Source organism: Antechinus flavipes, chromosome 2 (assembly GCF_016432865.1).
Source record: "Antechinus flavipes isolate AdamAnt ecotype Samford, QLD, Australia chromosome 2, AdamAnt_v2, whole genome shotgun sequence".
NCBI lineage: Eukaryota > Metazoa > Chordata > Mammalia > Dasyuromorphia > Dasyuridae > Antechinus > Antechinus flavipes.
This window is the reverse complement of record NC_067399.1, coordinates 347,968,951-347,990,204: the sequence shown is the minus strand read 5'-3', so window position 1 is coordinate 347,990,204 and position 21,254 is coordinate 347,968,951. Positions and strand designations below refer to the sequence as shown.

The 21,254-nt window shown below is 37.0% G+C and overlaps 1 long non-coding RNA gene and 1 gene segment (V, D, J or C); both read left to right on the top strand.

Moving 5' to 3' along the window:
- Positions 1-974: 974 nt before the first annotated feature.
- On the top strand, positions 975-3,049 carry LOC127546681 (immunoglobulin heavy constant alpha 2-like). The segment is given in 3 exon segments: positions 975-1,158; positions 1,636-1,971; positions 2,661-3,049. Coding segments are annotated over 3 exon segments (909 nt in total).
- Positions 3,050-6,881: 3,832 nt separating this feature from the next.
- LOC127549743 (uncharacterized) lies at positions 6,882-11,362 on the top strand. The gene is made up of 2 exons (XR_007950701.1): positions 6,882-10,466; positions 11,210-11,362. It is a non-coding gene; the product is annotated as an uncharacterized LOC127549743 (long non-coding RNA).
- The last annotated feature ends 9,892 nt before the right edge of the window (positions 11,363-21,254 follow it).

Below are 21,254 nucleotides of genomic sequence, written 5' to 3'. Positions count from 1 at the left end.
TTGTCCTAAGGTTGAGCTAGCCCTGATCTCTAATTAATCCAGAATCTTGATCCTAGATTTCTATGTAATTTTAGTGTTAGGAACCTTAGGAGCTTTGATTTGTACTCATATGATAGGAGCTAACAAATAGGGAAACCAAGTCACACAGAAGGGACATAGAAGTTGCGGATAAGCATTTTCTAGAATAATATACTGAACTATATCATTTCTGTGCACTTTAATAAGTTTCATAGGATTTCATAGGAAAAATTCAAAGGGATCTTTTAAATTATTTAATCTAATCATCTACTTTTACAAGTGAGAAATCTGACTCCCAAAGGAGAGTCATGTCCAAGCTTACAGAGATAGCAAATATAAAGCTGGGATAAAAATTCAGCTCTTCTAACCTCTAATCAAATAACTTTTTTCCTGGACAACTTTTCTAGTCAAGCTCCTGGCCCCATAGGAACATTACTTTGTGGTTTTTGAGCCCTGGACCAAGATGGTGATGGTTTCTGAACACAAAGATTTGCCTCAGCCATCCCAAACTACAAGGTCTTGCTCAACTCTACTCCAGAGACATTAGTGCCTTTCCTAGAGGTTGGAAACAAGAAATTCTGTTTCTTCCCTTTTCTAAGAGTTAGACTCTGTAGTTGCCTTTTTTTAGACATATCTCCCTCTTGTAGTCATTTTCTTCAGTTCCAGGCATTTAACCAAAGAGCATCATATATTAATTATATAGCAAGAAGAGAGGATGGGAATCAAGGAACAATGGAGAGAGATAGTCCATGATGGAAAGAAGATGGGAGAAATGTGTCATGGATTCAAGGGTAATATAGGAAGAATTACTCTTTCTCCACACCAGGATCTTAAGAGTTTGTGTTTCCATTTCAGAACCCAAGGCCTCACCCAGAATCTTCCCCCTGCGCTCTGAGTCTAGTGGCTCAGTGGTCCTAGGCTGTCTGGCTCAAGGCTTCTTCCCAGAGCCTGTGAACATGACCTGGGATTATAGTGGACCTGAAGGCGCAATAAGGAATTACCCTGCTATGCTAAGTGGCAAAACCTACATTCAAACCAGTGTACTAGATCTTTCTGCAAGCCAGTGCTCCAGTACCCAGTCCTACCAGTGCCATATCAAACACTATGACACCAATAATAACCTGATGGTTCCCTGTAAAGGTAAGAAGAAGAACATGGGTTTTACCCTCGGGGAGTTATACTGTCACCTCACACATACAATACTCATGGAGAAAACACTAACATACACACTCCTCTCCTAATAAAAATAAATCATATTTATATAGGATTAAAAAGCTGACAAAGTAATTCATATACATGATTTCATTTGATCTTCACCATGACCCTCTGAAGTCAGCATAAGACCTAGGGAAACGCCAAGACTCACCCACCATCATGAGTTAATGAGTGATAGAGGCAAGATTCAAATCCACCAATCCACCAATTCATCCTTCCTGCCCTCCCCTGCTCCCTCACTTTGGACCTGTGGTGGTCTCACCTAACAGATTTTAGAGATGATCCCTATGCTGTATCCCAAATGGAAGGTAGGCAGAACCTTAATATTAAACTGAAAAGCTTCAGGAAAGACTGAGAATAGCCCTGACTATAGAAGGTAACTGTGTTCTGTGTCTTTTACAGAAGTTCCAAACAATTGTTCTTGCGAAACTACTTATGTAATCCTGAGTCCTCCCTCCCTGGAAAGCTTGCTTTTGGGCACAGGCGCCAATCTGACATGTACACTCGGTGGCCTCAAGAACAGCAAAGGAGTCAAGTTTACCTGGGTAAAAACTCCGGCCCAGGGATCAACTCTCAACCCTATTCAGGGAACACCTCAGCAGGACTCAAGTGGCAAGTACAGCGTGTCCAGTGTCCTGGAGATCTGTGCTGAGGAGTGGACCCGTGGGGATAGCTTTTCTTGCACTGTGTCCCACCCTGAGATAGAAACCACTACCAAGAAGATCCACAAAGTCAAAGGTAGGAGCCAATTGAAAATGGGAGAAAAACTCAGGACACTAAGAGTATGGATTGGAGAGATCAACTGTAAAGAACTAATTGGTTTGATTTGGGAAAAGATAAGGGGGAAAGTATTCGATATTAGATGAAAGATAACAAAGGATGAGTAGAACTAACCCAATACTATATCTGTCAGATCAAAGAGCTCAGAACTCCAAATTGAGAAAGGAGAGATGGGAAAAGACAGGAAATATGACTTACTTTTTTTTTAATTGGGAGAAATTAGAAGATAGTAAGATATGGAGACAGCAAGAAAAAAAGAAAGAAAGGGAAGAGAAGGAGAGGAACAGAAAATAAGAGAATGAGAGTGATGGGGAGAGAAAAAATACAAGGAGAAAGAGGGAGCTGAGAAGAAAGCAAGAAATAAAGATGTACGGAAAGTGAGAGCAAGGTAAAGGAAAAAAGGATAAAAAAAAGAATGGAAGAGAGGGAAAGAATTCAGAAGGAGACTGACAGTAATAAAAATAAATAAATCTGGTCATCCTCATTTTCCTCACTAGCTCATTCCTCACTCTGCTGCTGGGGCCCTGCGGCCCTATCTGCATTCTACATGCTGAATAATCCCCAGTAAAATTATTTCCTTCCTGACTTAGGGTCATTTTTTAGAACCTAGTTCTCTCTGATTGTGTGTCTCTGCTCATTCTGCCTAGTGATGGAGAAACCACCCCAAGTCTACCTGCTGCCACCATCAGCAAGTGAAAGCTCCTTAAATGAATGGGTCTCACTCGTATGCATGGCGAGGAATTTCAGCCCAAAGGAAATATTGCTACACTGGCTGAAAGGGTCTGAGAAGCTGCCCAGAAAGGACTACATCATCAGTGGCCCTTACCCAGAACCCAAGGGCACCAACACTTTTATAATAATCAGCGTCATTCAAGTCTCAGCCTCCGACTGGAATAAAGAAAACTTTTCCTGTGTGGTAGGCCATGAAGCTCTTCCCTTGAACTTCACCCAGCAAACCATTGACCGATTCTCTGGTAAACCCACCAATGTCAATGTATCTGTCATCATGTCTGATGTCTATGGTACATGTTATTGAACTCAGCTTAAACCATCAGGTCCCCATCATTGTCCAGAACTTAAGTTACAATGCAACGGTGAAGTGGAAGTAGATCTATAGAAAAGTATCTATTGGAATAAATCTTGAGACTCAGAAGCAATACTAGTCCTGTCCTCACTGTCTATGCCACAACTAGTCTCCAATAGCAGGGAAAGAGGGATAGGGAATGAAAGTGGGAAGGTATGGAATGTATTAGAAAAGAGGAAAGAAGAATGGGAAAGGATATCCCATAACACGAGCCAAGCCAAGATATTTATCATGTCTTCCCCACTCTGACTAGGATGGGACTCAGATAAATATTTTAGGGAAAGTCTTGGTCACTTTTCCTGATATAATCATCACTTTATCAAGCATACTCCCTAACATTTCCAACTTGTAATTTGAGCTCTAATCCACTTAGGAAGAAAAGTTCCCATTGGTTTTCATATAACAAATAAGATTGTAGGATCAGAATAGACCCTAAAAGAGCCTGCCTTTAAAGGAGCTTATAGTCAAGAGAAAGATGAAGGAAGAACAGATCCATGCTCTTACCTAGGAAGAAAGAGGGAGGGAGGGAACACCAATGGAGTTCAAAGGAAAATATAAACAAAAGCCCAAAGGTAGGCCTGTGAGTAATGTGTTCAGAATATAGTGAGTGAATCATACTAAATAAAGCAAAAGATGTGTTAGGGAGTAAAAGGGAGAATAGATTGGAAAAGAAAATTAAGGTCTTGACTGTCAAGTTGAAGAGTTTGTACTTAGTCCTGTGAGCAGAAGAGTGCCACTAGAAGTTTCTGAGTAGTCAATTAACAGCCAGCATAAGGGCATTTGGAAGATGATTCTAGAAAGATGTTCAGGAAAACTATTTAGGCTATTCTATTACAATATCTCCACTGAGAGATAATAAGGGCTTGAACCAGGCAGAGTGAAGGAAAAAGATACCCCTAGAAGAATAAAAGAAATATACATAATAGATACAAGCTTCATATACACAAAGATAATAAAACACATGATAACAGCAATGAAAAAGACACAAATGTACATATACAGAGTTACACATGATAGGAATTCCATTGGTGGTGGTGAGATAAGGGCCATATTTTTTAATCTTTTACCTTTTACCTTTAACCTTTTAATTCTTTACCATTTTACCTCTACTTTCCTATTAGCATTTCTGTTCTAAATATACCCCACACGTATCAAAGATACACTTCACCATTGCCAAGTAAGATTTCTGGGGCTGTTATTGTTTGTCCTTCATTCTCAAAGAGGACCATGACATCAGGAGGTGACGCCATGACATGTAAGTGAATTGGATTTAACTGAGGGAAGGCTGTGCAAGGTCACCTGCCTCACTTTCTCCTCCAGAGTCATCTGGGTCCAGTGACTAGATATAGCTCAGGAGAACTGGAGATGCATGCAGTGAGAAACATTTGCCTTTTTAAGCTAAGGTTTTTAATAGGTTTAAGGTTAGATAAAAAAGAAATGAAGCAGAGTGATCTTTTTTACCTAGTCAAAAAGAAAAATCAATCTGAAAGGGGAAAAGTGTCAGGGTTTCTGGCCAAACAGAAACAATTGCTTTTTACAATCACTCTAAGGCTGTCTGGACTCAAAGTATGGCATGGTGTGGGAACTTTTGTTGGCCAGTCAAGAAGAACCAGAATAATTTGGGATTAAGACATAATCCTTAAAAAAGGATTTTTTTTCCTTCCTCCTTTCCCTCTTTCCTCCCTTCCTTCCTTTTCCCTTACTGGCAGTACTCTGCTTACAGATTAGAGTTCTTCCTTAAGGACTATGTCTTCAACCAAATCAAGATTTCTTGGGAGAAGGAAATTGAAGGAACTTTACACATATCTTGACTATCATCACTGAAGCATAGATGTTTTAGGTATATTCTGGCCCAGGTATCCTTGAGCAGAGAAGAGAGATTCTTCTTAAGACTTTGGTATTCCCTTAGTTTCTGGTTCATCTGAGAGGTTCAAAATTGAGTTGTTGCCTGAGTACTTGTGACAAACTGACTGACATAACTGAGTCCCTGACACCAAAATTAAATGCTACCTCCTCAAGGAACTAGAAACCTTAACTCCAGAAAAACTTTTCCTTTTATATCCTCTCAATATCCCCCATAATTCTCTGAATGAGGCATACTGATTACATTATTCCAGGTTAGCAGTATCCTCACAGGAGACTACTCAAGGGGCTTCTCTCCTCAGAAAAAGGAACCTTCATTTGGAATGTGATGGAAGAATGGCCTCTACCCAGATTCTGACCAAGAGCATTCCATTAACAGGGGATCAATGCTAAAGTTTAATCTATTTCAGGGATGTCTCTTCCTTAAAAAGAAACTTTTTTGGCCTTTGAACATTTATCTATATCTAGGTCTTGTTGGTCCCTAGACTTAATAAAACTTCTCTCACCCATCTAGCCCTGACTGAATCCTTTATTCCTCAATTCTCACTCTTCTCCACATTCTCCCCAGATGCCTGAGTCTTGTCTTTGCCCTAGTGCTTGAGAAAGAGCTGGAGCCTTTAAAGTCTCCTTGTCAATTCTGTCTCTGTTTCTCATCATTTGAAAGGTCTACATATCCAAAGTGTCCTACTCATATAAGCCTTCCTCCTGATTAAAGATAATAGACTTAACCAAATCTATAAAAGGAGTAACTTTTAATGCTTTTTTTAATGTCCACATAGGTGGGAAATAAAAAAAAATCTAGTCTCTAACCCAGTCTCTAACTCAAAATCCAGTGGCCTTTATACCAGAATAGGAAACCCGGGTTCAATACCCAACTAACTTGCTAGATGTATGGCAATGGGCAAGTCACTTTACCAGTCTAATCCTTTGTTCTCTCATCTGTAAAACAGGGATAGTCATACTTCCTAATCCACAGGCTATTTAAAATAAAATGATTTTATACTTTGAAGTGTTAAAGAAACTGTAGATTGTCTCCAGAAAAAGGTTTTATAGCCCTGGACAGACCCTGAAAGTCATTGGACAGCAGTATTTCTGGGGATGTTACATTGAGGGAACCTTGTATTTAATACTGATATCAGGATATCCAGGCTGACTAGGGAGATGGAACAGCACATACCACATAGAGAACACAACAACATTGTGACCAGTATATTTGAGTGCCAGAGAATCTATATGAGGCTAAAGGAATTGAGGGCATGGAAGCCATGGTGCAGTAGTAAGAATAATAGTTCTAGATGCCAAGGACCTAGTTTCAAATCCTACTTTTTGTGCTTACCACTTGTGTGAACTTGGACAAGTTACAAGATATATATGCATATACACATGTATGTGTATGTGTGTATATGTACACACATACACACATATATATTTGTGCTTGTATGTGTATATGTGTGCATGTATGTATTATATATATATATATGATTTATCAGCTTAAGACCCTGAATTCCTCACCAATGACAAGATTATTCCCATAAGCTCAATTATTTCCCTTTCTCTTTTCTTTATCTTAGGGCTTTTATTTGGTTGAGGAATTCAGGGGACAGGTAATTATTAGTCCCTAAAGTCACCTACTGAAGCAACTGAGCCAGGACTCAAAATCTTCATAAAGATACTCCTTAATTTATGGACCTGCGTCATCTCTTAACACAGGGATGATCCCAAACAGCCCTAAATCTTTTATGTTTGTTCATAATTCTCCAAGCTAACCTCCTCTGCTACTACCATCACCAGCTCCTTTGGCCATCTTTACCTGACAGACAATGTAACAGCATTTATTAAACCTTACTAGGGTTAAGAGCACTGTGTTTAAGGAGAGGCCCTTACTGAGATAAATAAGCATTGTCTCCAGCATTGTGGAATTTACAGTTTAATAACAGGATATAATTACATATACAAATAACTAAAATAGAATGATAATAATAGATAGCATGCTTATAGAACTTCACAACTTATACAGAACCTCCTTTACAGCATATTTGTATATTAACTGGTACAACCAATTTACAGATGAGAAAACTGAAGTTTCAGAAAGGTTAAATGCCTTTCTCACAGTCACATCACGAGCAAAGTAAAGAGCCAGGACCGGCTTCGGCTTCTCATCCCAAATCATAGGTTTTCATTACAGCATCTGCATTAGAAAAGTACAGACTAAAGGCTGAGAAGAAAAGTAGGGAGCAAGTATTTCGGTCTGGCTAGACAACTGAGTGTGTGGAAGGCAATATCATAACATTTATCTGGAAAGAGGGGAACACTAAATATGACTTTATCTTATAGGCAATAGAGAGCTGTAAAAAGTTTTGAATAGAGATCAAAGTCAATCATTGAAAGAATATTCTTACAGCCAGCATAAGTAATAATAAAATTCAAAATGAAATTAGACTCGCTGAGCTAATGATCCCCCAAAATAGGTTTTTAAGCTATTAGATGCAATTCTTCACAAAGTACAACTCTAATGTCTGACTGTAATATAAAATCTGTACCAACAGAGTACAGATTGTATCAAGACCAAACATTCTTGAAAGGCTTTGAGTAATATGTTGACAACAGAATAAAGTTACTTCCTTAAGACCCAAAGTAAATCTACTTTCTGATGAAAGGAGATGCTCATAATCATGAAGTTGGTCTCTATATCATAAAATTTTTAGCTATGGCAAATCATTAAACAACAACAAAAAAAAAACAAGATAGTACTCATTCCTTGCTCCTATCTGGTGGTAGAAAAGGGTACAAAAGTGCTTTTAAAAAAACAATGTTTAAAAAAACATTTTAAAAAATGATCATTAAGTCATCTGTAAATATGAACTTAATTTGTTGATACTCCTTCTCTTATAGACAAACTACTTGTGGAACTAACTCAATCTTGACTTTTTTCTGTAATTGAACAGAAGACAAAAAGATTATAGCATCTAGAACCAGAAGAGATATTAAAGACTCTTGAATTCCCCCTTCCCAGCCCTGTCATTTTATAAATGAGGAAATTGAGATTAAATGATATGTCTAAGGTCACACAGCTAGTAAGGTTCAAAGCCCAATTTGATTTTATCATATACCCAGAGGCAAAAGAAATATTTCATGTGATACTTGGCTAACATTTCAATGTTCATTATGAACATCTATAAAAGGAGGTGAATAAATATTAATCTACACAATATCTGTTATCAGACAAAGAAATTCTTGTGATGAACTTGAAAGGATTTCCCAAATTAAATCAATCTATTTTTTAATATTATGTTACTTTAATGCAAATGTAGACCTGTTAAAGTCCATTGAAATAATGTCCAAAAAATATGGATTAAGAGTAAGAAAATTTTGTAGACTATAAAAAAAACCTCATGTCTATATCACAAATATTTTCTTCAAGAAAGGAGTCTAAAAAAGTTTACTTCATGTCAATCAATCACTGCAAATGAAACCAAAGGGGTTATGAAACCATCTTAGCTAATAAATTTGCCTCCTTGTGAAGTGGAATTACATGGCAGCCAAGGACAACATTGGTTTGGAATATAAAGTTATTCATAAAATCTTACAAAGAATAATGGTGGAAGATTATGAGCAAAGTTGTCACAGAATTCCAAAATTTTAAAATTGCTTGGGACTATGGTAGTCATCATCCAAAAGGACTCCACTCTTATAATATATCTATTGAAACATACTTTTGCTTTTTTTGTATCCACAGGGCTTAACACAGTGCCTGGCACATAAAATTGATGGAGTCAATCAATAATCAATCAATCAATTAATCAAAGATTTTCTGACTAAAAATATCAAGTGAGGCATAAAACATGCTTATTAACAATGTCACCCACTTGTCCCATAAGGATCCAGATGGAAGATAGTTTCTGTACATGATAATGTTTTCCAGATGCTCTTATTTTCAAGAGGGTAGCAAGGAGAGTATTATTTTCATAAAACCAAAGAACAGTGCAAATTTGCTAAGTAAAATTTATAATCACTTAAAAGAGAGCCCTATTCAAATAGGAAAAAGTCAAGATGAAAAGTATCTATTATCTGGATTTGGGCTTGATATTGGATGAATAGCAAATGGAACTCATCCATCAGTAAATATATTTTAAACAGATAAAGCAGATGAGTAACAATTTGATCTGAAATTGAAAAGAATAGTTAGATAGCGTTTGGGAAATTGTAGATTGCTTTTGACGACCCCAACCTTCTATCTAAAATAAAGGAATGCTTTGTGATTACCTACAAAGGGAAATAATGATCATTAAAAGTCAGAAATCATTGTCATCAAGAAAAGACCAAAACTATTTAATTTCATTTCTTGTGGGTTAGCAGGTAGCATGGTAGATTAGGAGGGATAGGATTTGAGGAAGGCCTCAATTCAAATCTGGCCTCAGAAACTTGCTAGCTGTGTTACCCTGGGCAAGGGTATCTTAAATCCTTTTTTCCTCAGTTTCTTCAACTGTAAAATGGGGATGATAAGGGCACCTATCTTAGAGAGTTGTTATGATGTTATTTGTAAAATGCTTCATAACAGTGCCTGGCATAGAGTAGGTACTGTATAAAAATTCATCTTACCTTCTCTTTTCTCCCATTTACCTTTTTCTTTAGACAGGATAGATCAAGCACACATTCCAAACATGGTATGCTTAGATTTCTACATGATCTTTGATGAAGTTCCTCATATGAAGAAGGTAGAAAAAATGTAAGATGGATTAGACTACACCTAAGGATTTAGAATTGGATGAATTAAGAGATTGATGTCTGTTTGAAAGGAGCTCTCTAATGAAGTATCCCAAAGGTCTATCATTAGCCCTTTACTTTTCAATAGTTTTATTAATTATTTGGATAAAGGCATAAAAGGCATACTTGTAAAAAAAATTACAATTAACACAAATCTTGACAGGATAGCTGATAGACAGAGGACCCTTATAAATTAGAGCAATGGGTCACATTAAATAAGATGAAATTTAAAAAGAAATAAATTTTACACTTAGGTTCATGGAATCAATTTCACAAATATAGGAAAGAGGAGAGATATGGATAAACAAAAAGATCTGGCAGTTACGATACTGATGCTTTATGGACTAGGTCTCAAATTCTCCTGAAAACCTCAAGGTCTTTGTGACTTCTACTCTCCACTACATAGGAATCCTGACTCCCAAATCTTTCTAAAGTTGAGTGAACTTTCCCCTAGCCAAGGTAGTATACAGATTTCTCTTATCCACTCCAACTCTTGGGATCTAAAATGGTTCAACTCATTTGCCCCACAGATCATTGGAAGAAGGTGATCACATTCAGCTGTCTTAATGAGGATTTTGTGGAGGAAGATGATAAAGATGCTACCTTATGGCCCATGACAGTGACTTTTTTCACTCTGTTCCTGCTCAGCATGTTCTACAATACCACAGTGACCCTCATCAAGACAAAGTCTGGCCCAGCTATCAAGTACTAAGCCTCTAAACAAGCAAGACACCTGATGTTGGTATGGTCTCTTGGGCTTGGAGTCAGAGGTGGAAGACCTAGCCCAGGGGATAATGACTTAGAACAAAAGAAAGGATTATATGGTGGCTACTAGTGGGAAAGGAATAAATAGTAGATGGTCCAAATGGAGGAGTAAGCCTTCTCACATCCATTATAGTGTACCTATCAGTCTAATACAGGATGGTGCCTACGGTTATCAGGCCCTACAAAAATAAGGGTTTATATTTATTATCTTTCTCTTTGCTATTTTTTCCAAACTATAAAACCTATAAGCATAAGAATAAGGAACACAGTTATTACACATGGTAGATATTCATTGTTAACCCAGCTTTTATGGTCCAGGATACTGTTTTATAAACCAGAACTTTGGGCCAGTCCTATTTTCATCGTGTCTTCATTATTTACATTTCTGTCTCTGCCAGAGAGTGAGTGTGTTTGTGTGTGTGTGTGTGTGTGTGTGTGTGTGTGTTGTGTTGTGTATGACCTCTGCCAAAGAAAGTAGGCACCCTAGCTTCAATGACTTTTAGGATACAGACAGAATAAGGGCAGAATCAGGCCTTAGGAAATTCACAGATGGGTAGGAGAAAAAGATGCAGGCTCTGCCCTCATGTTTAGAATTCTGACTGGCAGAATGAAGGGAGAAGAGGCAGCAATCTTACTGAAAAGATGCTAGGAGAAGGGTGCTGGAGAGTAGGAACATCTCTTCTTTCTTTCTCTAACCTCTCCCCCATCTATTACTTACAGGTGAGCTTTATGAGAAATCAAAGCCATCACCAAGGACCAGAGTCTACTAGACAAGTTGCAGCTCCCACAGTGAAAACCAATCCCCACTCTCATCCTTCCAGTCTCTCTTGAGCCTGAATGATTCTGTATAATAAAGATAGAACCTTTCTTCGATACCAATCTATTTCTGAGGAATATAAAAAGGAGGGCATGGTTCTGGAGGAAGGGCTGATCTCAGGTGGGAAGGGGGTATTATTCATACACTCAGACAAACACAACTTGGGTAACTCTCTCAAGGAGACAAGATTTGTTGTGACTACATGAACTACATGGCAAGCAGAACTATAGTATAGAAGTGGAAAGGTTGTTCAGAAACAGTTTCTAAGTCTTTGTTGTTGTTGTTGTTGCAGAGGCAACTGGAGTTAACTTGCCTAGGGTCATAAAGCTAGGAAGTATTAAGTGTCTGAGACCAATTTAAACTCAGGTCTTCCTGACTTCAGGACTGGGGTTCTAACAACTGCGCCACCTAGCTGCCCCTTCTGTCTTTTTGTTTTATGTTTTTAGAGGAGATTTTTTTCCCATTCCTCACAAAAAGACTGACTGATTCTAAAACAAACATTCTACTCCCCAGGGGCAATTGAGTCATTCCCAAAGAGTGTTCTGAGCCTGATCTCAGGTGTTAAGGACTTGAAAATTCAGAGATCCTAGTCTACTCTAAAACAAAATTTTTTACTAATTCTATGAGTCACTCAGTCATACAATATCCCCTCTCCTACTTCTATTCTGAGGCATTACCCAGCTCCTTGATCTGTCCAGCATCCTAATTACCAGAATTCTCCCGCAGTCTTCTCAAGTTCCCCAAAACTTCTTGATCCATGACTACTGCTCGCTTTAAAAACATAATAAGTAGGATAAGAGACAAGTTAAAAGCAAGGTACAAGATTATAATCCCTCCTCCACCTCCTGCCTTTTGTCCCTTCTTTAAATTTAGAGACCTTCCCCTAGAGTGGCTATTATCAAGACAAGAGAAGGGTGGGATGAGAGAGGAGAGAAAGAGACAGAGGCAGAGATAGACAGACAGAGACAGAGACAAACAGTAAAACATACAGAGACAGAGAAGGGGAAGACAGAGACAGAGATAGAAAGAGAGATAAAGAAAAGAAAAAGATGCCTGAAGCCTCTCTTTCCCTCAGACCCTGCCTGACTTGATAAAAGATAGTACTGAATTTACTGGCTCATTAGACCTGCCCTCAGAACTCTATGCATACTTTGGGCCCTCTTGTGTCTTTCACTCTGTTCCCACTTACCCCACAATGAAACTTTGTTGTCTTGCATTCAGTGTCTGTAATGCCGGAGAAACTGAGGCAGGAGAGAGATTAGGGAATTTTTAATATTTTATTAATGGGAGAGTATAATTGACTGGACAGGACTCTCGTCTCAAATTATCCAGTCAGACAGAGATAAAGATATACTGGGACCAAGGAATCCATGTTGGTCCCAGGGCTGGAGGAGACTGTCATCCCAAAGAATCCAGTGGACAGCATCCAGCATCCAGCCGCCAGCCTCCAGCAATGAATGGAGGAGCCCCAACTTCTTAAATACCTTTTCTCTAAACAAAGGGAAGAGCGGGAAAACTTCTGTCAGGATAGGGGAGGCCATAAATCCTAAAAACCAGAGACAGGATGTCTGAATACATAGAAATAAAGATATCAGTGAGGTATCTTGGAATATCTTGCTAACAATTTATAACATTAGAGCAAATGGTCCTCAGTCTTAATGGGCCATAAGGGGGTTTACAACTAAGGGGATTGAGACAGAACAGTTAAAGAACTGAGACAAGAGAAACTAATGCAGGGAAACTGAGTCAAGACAGTTAAAGGGAACTGTGGCATAACATGTCAACCACACAGATACTAATTTTGCTGAAGTTAAATTGTATAAGGTAATGACAGAAAATTTTTATGTTTTATAAATGTTTAAAAAATTTTATAAAAATTTTTATGTTTATAAAAATATTAGCAAAGGTTTTAGAATTATACAGTCATTTCACAAATTATTGCCAATGCTCATGTCTTCTCAGTACACACAAGAATTTGAAAGAATTTATTACAGACTTCTATAATTGATGGGGTTGGTGTGAGAGAGAAAAGACTAAAGCTGAGCCAGAAGTAGGGACTCACAAGTCTTGTGAAGATAAAATGATGAATCAACTCTAGAGGCTTGATCTTCATACCCTACGGAGAATAGAATATACTATCCACCTCCCATCCTCCCCCCTGGAAGAAAAAGAAAATACAGGATACATCAAAGCTGTCACTGTGGAATGAAGGGGACTTTAAGTTCAAACGGGTATGATAGCTGAGCATCAGTTCTGATAGCTTCTAATAAACTAAAAAAGCTTTGCATATGGACCAAGAATCAGATCATGCATCTTTCATTCTAGGACCAGACTAGGTGAGTGTAAAGAGACTCATCACTAGATAGTCACTAGAAACATGAATTGTTTTGGTAACAGAAATTTATAAGGTCTATAAACCAAGGTGTGAAAAGATGAATGAAATAATAGGTCTTCTGAAGTATTAATTTAAGTTAAGTATGCATCTCATCCCCTTTCAAGATTGTAAACTTCTTGAAAAAAGGATTTTTGTCATGACTTTCTTTTATCCAAGATTTTAGGATTAAAAACAACCTCAAAGGCCATTGACTCTAATCTTTTCATCTTACAGATGAAGAAAATGAAGTCCAAGAAAGTTAAATTAACTTTCCCAAAGTTGCACAGTTAATGTGAGAAATGAGATTTGAACCTAAGAGGATTGAGTGGCAGGAAAAGAGCTAGTGGTGTTCTAAATTCAGTTGTCTTTCCACAGTATCACCAGACTCCAAACCTAAAGATATCTAAAAATGCCTTTCCAGATCTAAATTCCATAATGTTCATTTCATGCATATGGAAAAAAGACTGTTTTTTGTTTCCAGAAAATTAGGGGTAGAAAAGAAAAGATTATTATCAGATAAGTCTTGACCTATTTGAGTAGTTTTAATCAGAATATTCTAAGGTGGGTAGTGACACTTCAATCCCTTATTTTTGCTGGGACTAAGAGAGAAAAATAGAAGCAAACAAGTTAGGCAGTCTCATGGATTTTTTAACAACAATACAGTCTAAAGGTTGAAGACAAATGGCTTTGGACATTCACCTGATTCAAGTGAAAAATATCAATAAAAAAAGTAAATAAAGATGAGCTGAAGATGAACATGGCTTAATGTTGTCAGGAAAACCTGGGTTCAAGTCTAGCTCTTTATATATGCTGACTGTTTGACACTAAGAAAGTCTAACCTCTTAGTGCCTCCAGACAGTTCACTAAATTGCAGAGAAGTTGCTAACATGTCCTGGTGAAAGGAGTTTCCTCCCCTAGATCTCCCTTCATGAATGCAATCATAGTTATGGATCAAAAAAGAAAGAAAGAAAGAAAGTTAATTTAAAAAGAGCTGAAAATCAGCCTAAGTCACACAGAAACCTGCTTTGATTGTTTCCATTTGATACAAAGAGGAGAGGGAGAGAGTGGAGATTTGGATCTGTTATTGGGAAGTGGCATAATATTTTCTTTCTTTCTTTCTTTCTTTCTTTCTTTTTTTTTTTTTTTTTTTTTTTTTTTGGCTGAGGCAATTGGGGTTAAGTGATTTGCCCAGGGTCACACAGTCAGGAAGTGTTAAGTGTCTGAGACCAGATTTGAACTCAGGTCCTCCTGACTTCAGGGCTGGTGCCCTATTCACTGCAACATCTAGTTGCTCTAGCAGTAATATTCTTAAAAATCAAAAAGCATCAGTAAAACAATTTCTAAAACTTACCCAAGGTATTCATTTTTTTAAAAAGTTCTAAAATCCCCCCAAAGAAAGAAGAAAAAAAGAAAACAATTTCTAAAGAAAATTTACCTTCTGCCCTAGCTTACTTGACTCATTTAATAAAAAAGAGCAGTGTGGCATGTCACTACAAACTGGCTACTGAATTGCCACTTTACGTTTCTGAGATGTGAATAAGATTATTCTATAAAATTAAAGCTAATAGAGGGACAGTAAGCACCACTTTTATGAAAGAATATGAAATAATTTTGTAATTATAGATTATAAATATTTATAATTTATAGATTTTGTAAGTATAGATAATTTTGTCATATGGATTATAGATTATAACACCTGTTATAATAACCCCATACAATTGTCTCACATGTTCTCAACTAATGATTGTTATAAAAACTTTGTGTCTAGAAGAGAAAGAAAAAACAAACTTCCAAAATTCATCAACCCAACAGTTCTATCTAATTCTACAACAGAAAAAATTTGAAACATGATCAAGTTCATTCATTTGAAAAATGTTTATTCATCTGTAAATTAGTCTAATTGTAGAACTACTGCTGCTTTGTCAGATTTCTGCTTCCTTTAGACTTCATAAATTCATTCTTCTAAGAGAAAGATAAAATTACAATAAGTAAATTTTCTTTTGTCACAAGAAAGTCTGACATTTATTTTGGTACTTTACATAGAACTATCCCATTTTATAAAGGAGAAAACTGAGGCTTAGAAAACTAAAATGACTAATTCAGGGTCACACAACTACTAAATTACAGATCAGAACAATGTGCTGAATTATGTAATAAAAATCAAAAGAGATGACTCACAAAGTGCTTCACAAGCCTTAAAGCACTACAGAAATGTTATCAACATTTCTTTTGCTAATAGAGATGAGAAAAATTTACACCTGGGTTCAAAAAATGAACCAAAGTAAAAGATCAGAATATCACATCTAGATTCTAGACTACAGATACATGAAAGAAATCTAAGATTTTATTGGACTATAATCTCCATTTCAATCTACAATGTGACATGAAAGTTCAAAAAAACTCATGCAATCTTAAGTTGCCTTTGGTAAGTTACTTCTAGAATATTGAATCCAAATCTTGCCATCACATTTCTAAGAAAGACTAGGGAATAAAAAACAAAAAACTGGAGGATATGCAAAGAAGAGTGATTAGGATGGTAAAAAGGCCTTGAAGCCATGTCATAAAAAGATCAATTGAAAACTATAAAGAGAAAGCTATGGCAGAGTACACAGGGGAAGCATTTCTAGTCAGAAAGACATAGAGGCAAGTCTGCTTCTGACATATAATGACCATGTGACCTTAGGCACATCATTTAACTCCTCAGTGACCCAGAGAATTCTCTAAAACTATAAGTACATAAAAGTTGTTGATAGAATTTCCTTACTGAGTATTACCAATACCAGTGAAATCACATGTCCAGGCCAAAACAAAAAGCAATGCCTGGCATTCTAGTATTAAGCAGGTGAATAATAAGGAAGGTCCCCTTGTACTTGATAATTTTATAGATTTTCTTCTGGCGAATAAACTAAGAGAGGAATTCTTGGAGTCTGAATTTGTGAATACTTGGGGAAGAAAGAAATGACTGAGTTTGGACTGTATCCAGGGCTCTTCCCATTGAGAGACATGGCAGTCCATTAAGCCAGTGAATCAAGCAGGTTCAAGAACCAGATAAGTGAAGTATACTTGGACTTTGATACAAAATTCAGAGATTTGCCAGATTCTATATAAAGCAATCCTCAAGTTAAAGGATATTTTCCTTAAATGGATCAGCAAGGTTTCTAATTCTTTACCCTATCCCTCTTAAGTGAACCTTAGGCAAATCTTTAAGGTATTTTATTTACTGTATTTGGCTCCAAAGGAAAGAACTATGACAATGGAGAAAGAAAGTAAAAAATACAAATTTCAATTAACAAGAAAGACCTTCTACCTGCCATCTGGGGGAGGAGATGGGGGGAAGGAGGGGAAAAATTGGAACAAAAGGTTTTGCAACTGTCAATGCTGAAAAATTACCCATGCATGTATCTTGTAAATAAAAAGCTATAATAAAAAATAAATTTAAAAAAAAAAACAAGAAAGACCTTTTTGCTCAAAGTAGGACAGTTTGATTGAACTGATGAAGCACTAAAGAAAGGATTGGGTTGTTTTAATCTTTCCGGGATGCTAGAATTGTATAACTCCATATTAAGAAGGCTGCAGAGGGGATTTCTGCATAGGATAGGACTGCAAGATCCCTTTTAACTCAGGAAGACAGAATAGAAAAACATTTTAGTATGTTAGAAGTCTGAGAATCCAGAAATGAAGAACCCTATACTGAGAGGAGATGGCATCACTAAGGTAGAAACATCTCTAAGTCAGACACAGAATATTTGGAGTGTCCTTGGGCAAGGTCTAGGCCATGATTTCCTCTTGAACTTACCTGAGAGAAAAGGCTTATTATCTTTATTGATAAGAATACTAGACCAAGGGATATGGTATCTGACTTTAAGGGGGACTGAGGATGAAGAGTTGTATAACCCAAAAATAGAGACCCAGCCTAAGTGTAAAGGCCCTATCATGCCTGCTGAGCTTGTGTAAATATTTTTTCCAGTTCAGCAATGTGTTCAAATTTGAGGATCTCCCTAGCCCAGCATTTATAACCTCAGAGCTTTCATGTTGGTAGTTGGTAGTTGGACTACCAACAAAAATAGTGCTTATCCCCTAGCTTCCTCCAGTGACTAATACTGACTTAACTTCAGATCCTTCTGATCTCCTAAACCCCTGCCAAACTCAGTATACTCTAAGTTTATTGAAGGCAATAACTATTTTGTTTTTATCTTTCTATCTTGAACAGGTACAGAGCATGGCACATTAAACACTAAATGAATGCTTGATGAATTGAATTGAACTGAGTTGAATTGAACCTTGTAGAGGGCTGGAACTTTGGAGAAGTATACTTGAAACAAGGATACTTACAACAAGGTGTTAACTCAGTGGAAATGACAAAGTGATGGTTCTTTAGTTTACATATACTTAGTACTTAGCATGGTGATGTAATGGTTCTCTAGTTTACACATATGTAGTATGTTGTAATGATGTAATCATACTAAGGTATTTAAGGGCTGAGAGGACTGGAAATGAGAGATTCCATTTTTGATCATCCTCCTGGTGGCTCTCCTGTCTTCATCACTTCTCCACCTAAAGACCAAGGCTGGTCTGAAGGACCTCCAAAAAGCTAGCCCAAACATTACAGAACCCTACCATTCATCCACATTCTGGTTTTTTAGTTTGCCAAACTAGACCAGAACCCAGAATCTAATTTGGCCTTTACACTGACTATCTCTCATTCTCATCTAATAGAATCTTCTCCTTTTCTCCTCCAAGATGCAATTCAAATACCACATTCTACATGAAGCCCTCCCTCAACTGCTTAGTGCTTTGCCCCTCTAATATCTCTATATTTTACTATTTTATTTTTGTTTATATTTTTATTTGTTTTTATTCTTATATTTATCCTATTTATGTTTGTAAATCTATTTATTGTATCCCCCCATTAAAATGTAAGCTCCTTAAAAGTAGGATCTTTTATCTTATCCCTACTGCTTAACAAAATGCCTGGCACATATTACTTCACTGAGTCTTAGAGCTCTAAGAACTTTCAGAATAGATCTCATTCAATCTGTACCTGAAGAAGACTCCATTTTGGTATCAAGTGTCATATAATTTTCTCTCAAAGGATTCCTAAGATTGGTAACTCACTACATCCTAAGTTTTTGGACAGTTCTAATTGTTAAGATAGGGACAAGAAGGAGCAACTAGATGGCACAATGGATAGAGCACCAGACCTGAACTCAGGAGGACCTGAGTTCAAATCCGACCTCAAACACTTAACACTTCCTACCTGTGTGACCCCTGGGCAAGTCACTTAACCCCAATTGCCTCAGAAAAAAAAAAAAAATAGGGACAAGAAGGTGGTGTGATGGATAGTGCCCACCCAGGAATTAGGAGTATCTGAATTCAAATCCAGCCTCAGACACTTACTAGCTATATGATCCAGTTTGCTTCAGTTTCCTCATCTGTCATATGAGCTGGAGAAGGAAATGACAAACCACTCCAGTCCACTCAGCATAATGAATTGTATGCAATCATGCCTAGCTATTACTTACAGGAGATATAAATATAATATCTGATTTGGCCTATTCAGTAGGTGTGGTACAAAGAATTGCCACAGCCCAAATAAAATTTGTAGCTTCTAATATATATCAGCTCTTTAAGGAACTTCAAGAGCAAGTGAGAAAGCATCCAGGTAAGATTTATATCTTGCCTCTCATAGTGGACTTCCAGCTATTTTTTATGGAAATTCAAAGGCAGATAGCCTTCTAACTCTGTTAGCCAATACTCAGGAAAACACAAATGGGGTTACAAAGAACTGGACACAATTGAAAAATTATTGAACAAAAAATTGTCAAAAATGACTTTCCTTTAAAAAGTTTAAATCTGCTTCTATGCTCCTTTCTCTTTTCATTGCTCCTAATCCGTGGAGCCAAACAAAATAAATTTAATTCTTCCACATTGTAGTCCTTCAAATACCTGAAGATGCCAGCATGTCTCCCTCTATTAAACTTTCTTTTTCTAAGTTAAAAATCCTAGTTCCTTCAATCCCTCTTCAAATACCTTGGTTTTCAGTCTTTTCACTACTCTAAAGGCCTTTCTCTTTATATATTTTCTAAAATAAAATTGTCAGATTCCAAAAATTTGGCACTATTTGAAGGTATAAACACTGGTGCCATTTATAAATTTACAATATTCACTCACATAGAATATTAGAGAACCTTTTTAAGACACTAGATTATTCAATATGTGATTGACAAAATAAGACAAAATGAGGTGGGATCAATCAAGGCTTCTTGAAGAAGATGGAACTCAAAGAGGATCTTGAATGAGAGGGAGGATCTAGAAAAGACAAGAGGAGATGCACTGGAGAAGCCATGAGAACAATGTATGTAGAGTGTATTATGCTGTCTCTTTACCCCCCCATATCTTGGGATCTAGGTTCCCAATAACAACTTGGCAGATACTTCACAAACTTAACAGGGAAAGAACTAAAACCCTGAAACCAATATTGTTTTGTTCCCCAATTCATCAAGACAGTGTAAGAGCATCAGTAATGAAAGTAGGGGGAAGGAAAGCTCTGAGGCAAGCAGAGCAGGTGTGACTCTATTTTTGGAGACAGCCTCAGAAACAAGAATTTGCATGGGGCCTAAGATGATGATTTCAGGAAAAACTGAACAGTAAACAAGGACTTGTTTACCTCCATTACAACTTCAACCTCCCAGCCCCCAACCCAGTTTTTTTTTTTTTTTCCTCCCAGTGACAGTCAGAGAATGTGCTTCTTTAGAAGCACTTTTTTTTGGCCTAGAGGCCATCCCTGAGGCCTCAGTTCACTTGCTGAATTCTTCTTCCAAAAAGCTGGTTCCAATAATCTAATCACTTCACACTATGATCTCACTGAATCTTAGTAAATGTTTGTTGAATGAATGACCACCTCCTACCCTTCTTCAAATTGATTATTGAATTGATATATAAGTCAATAGGTCAAGGAGAATTGACCTAATCCTTCACAACCTACCCTAGGCCCCTGTAGATCTGACCTGAACCTTTAACTACAAACGTATAAATCAAAAGTTCCCAATCTTTTTAAGTTCTTGATCTACAATGAATCCTCCTGTGTCCCCTATTTAATATGAAAGAATAGGAATTCTAGAATTTAATGTGCAAAGGCACATAAAAGAAATAAAATAGGATAAAGAAACAATCAAAAATTCTAATACATAATCTTTTTTTTAGCTTCACTAGGTTGTTCCTTCTGTAATTCACACTTTTTTTCACTGAGAGCACTGTTTGTGCAATATTTCAAAAGAAAATATAATTATTTACTAAACATTTTCCATGCCCTCTTAAGAAGCTTTTCATAATCTAGGTTGGAATCCCCTTAATAAATAATTTGCTATCAATTTAGTTCATGCCCATGTGTGCACAATGCTGAGCCTTAGTGAACAGATTTTCTGGATGATCATGGACTAATACCAGAGTGATAGTAGTCATAGATTCTGAGTTTCAGTCTCTCCTTAAGCATTTGATTTTTTTAGCAGAAAATCTTAAACCAGGAGTGTAAGTGGCTACATCTTGAGCTAAAGAAAGATGGAAAAAATAATTTA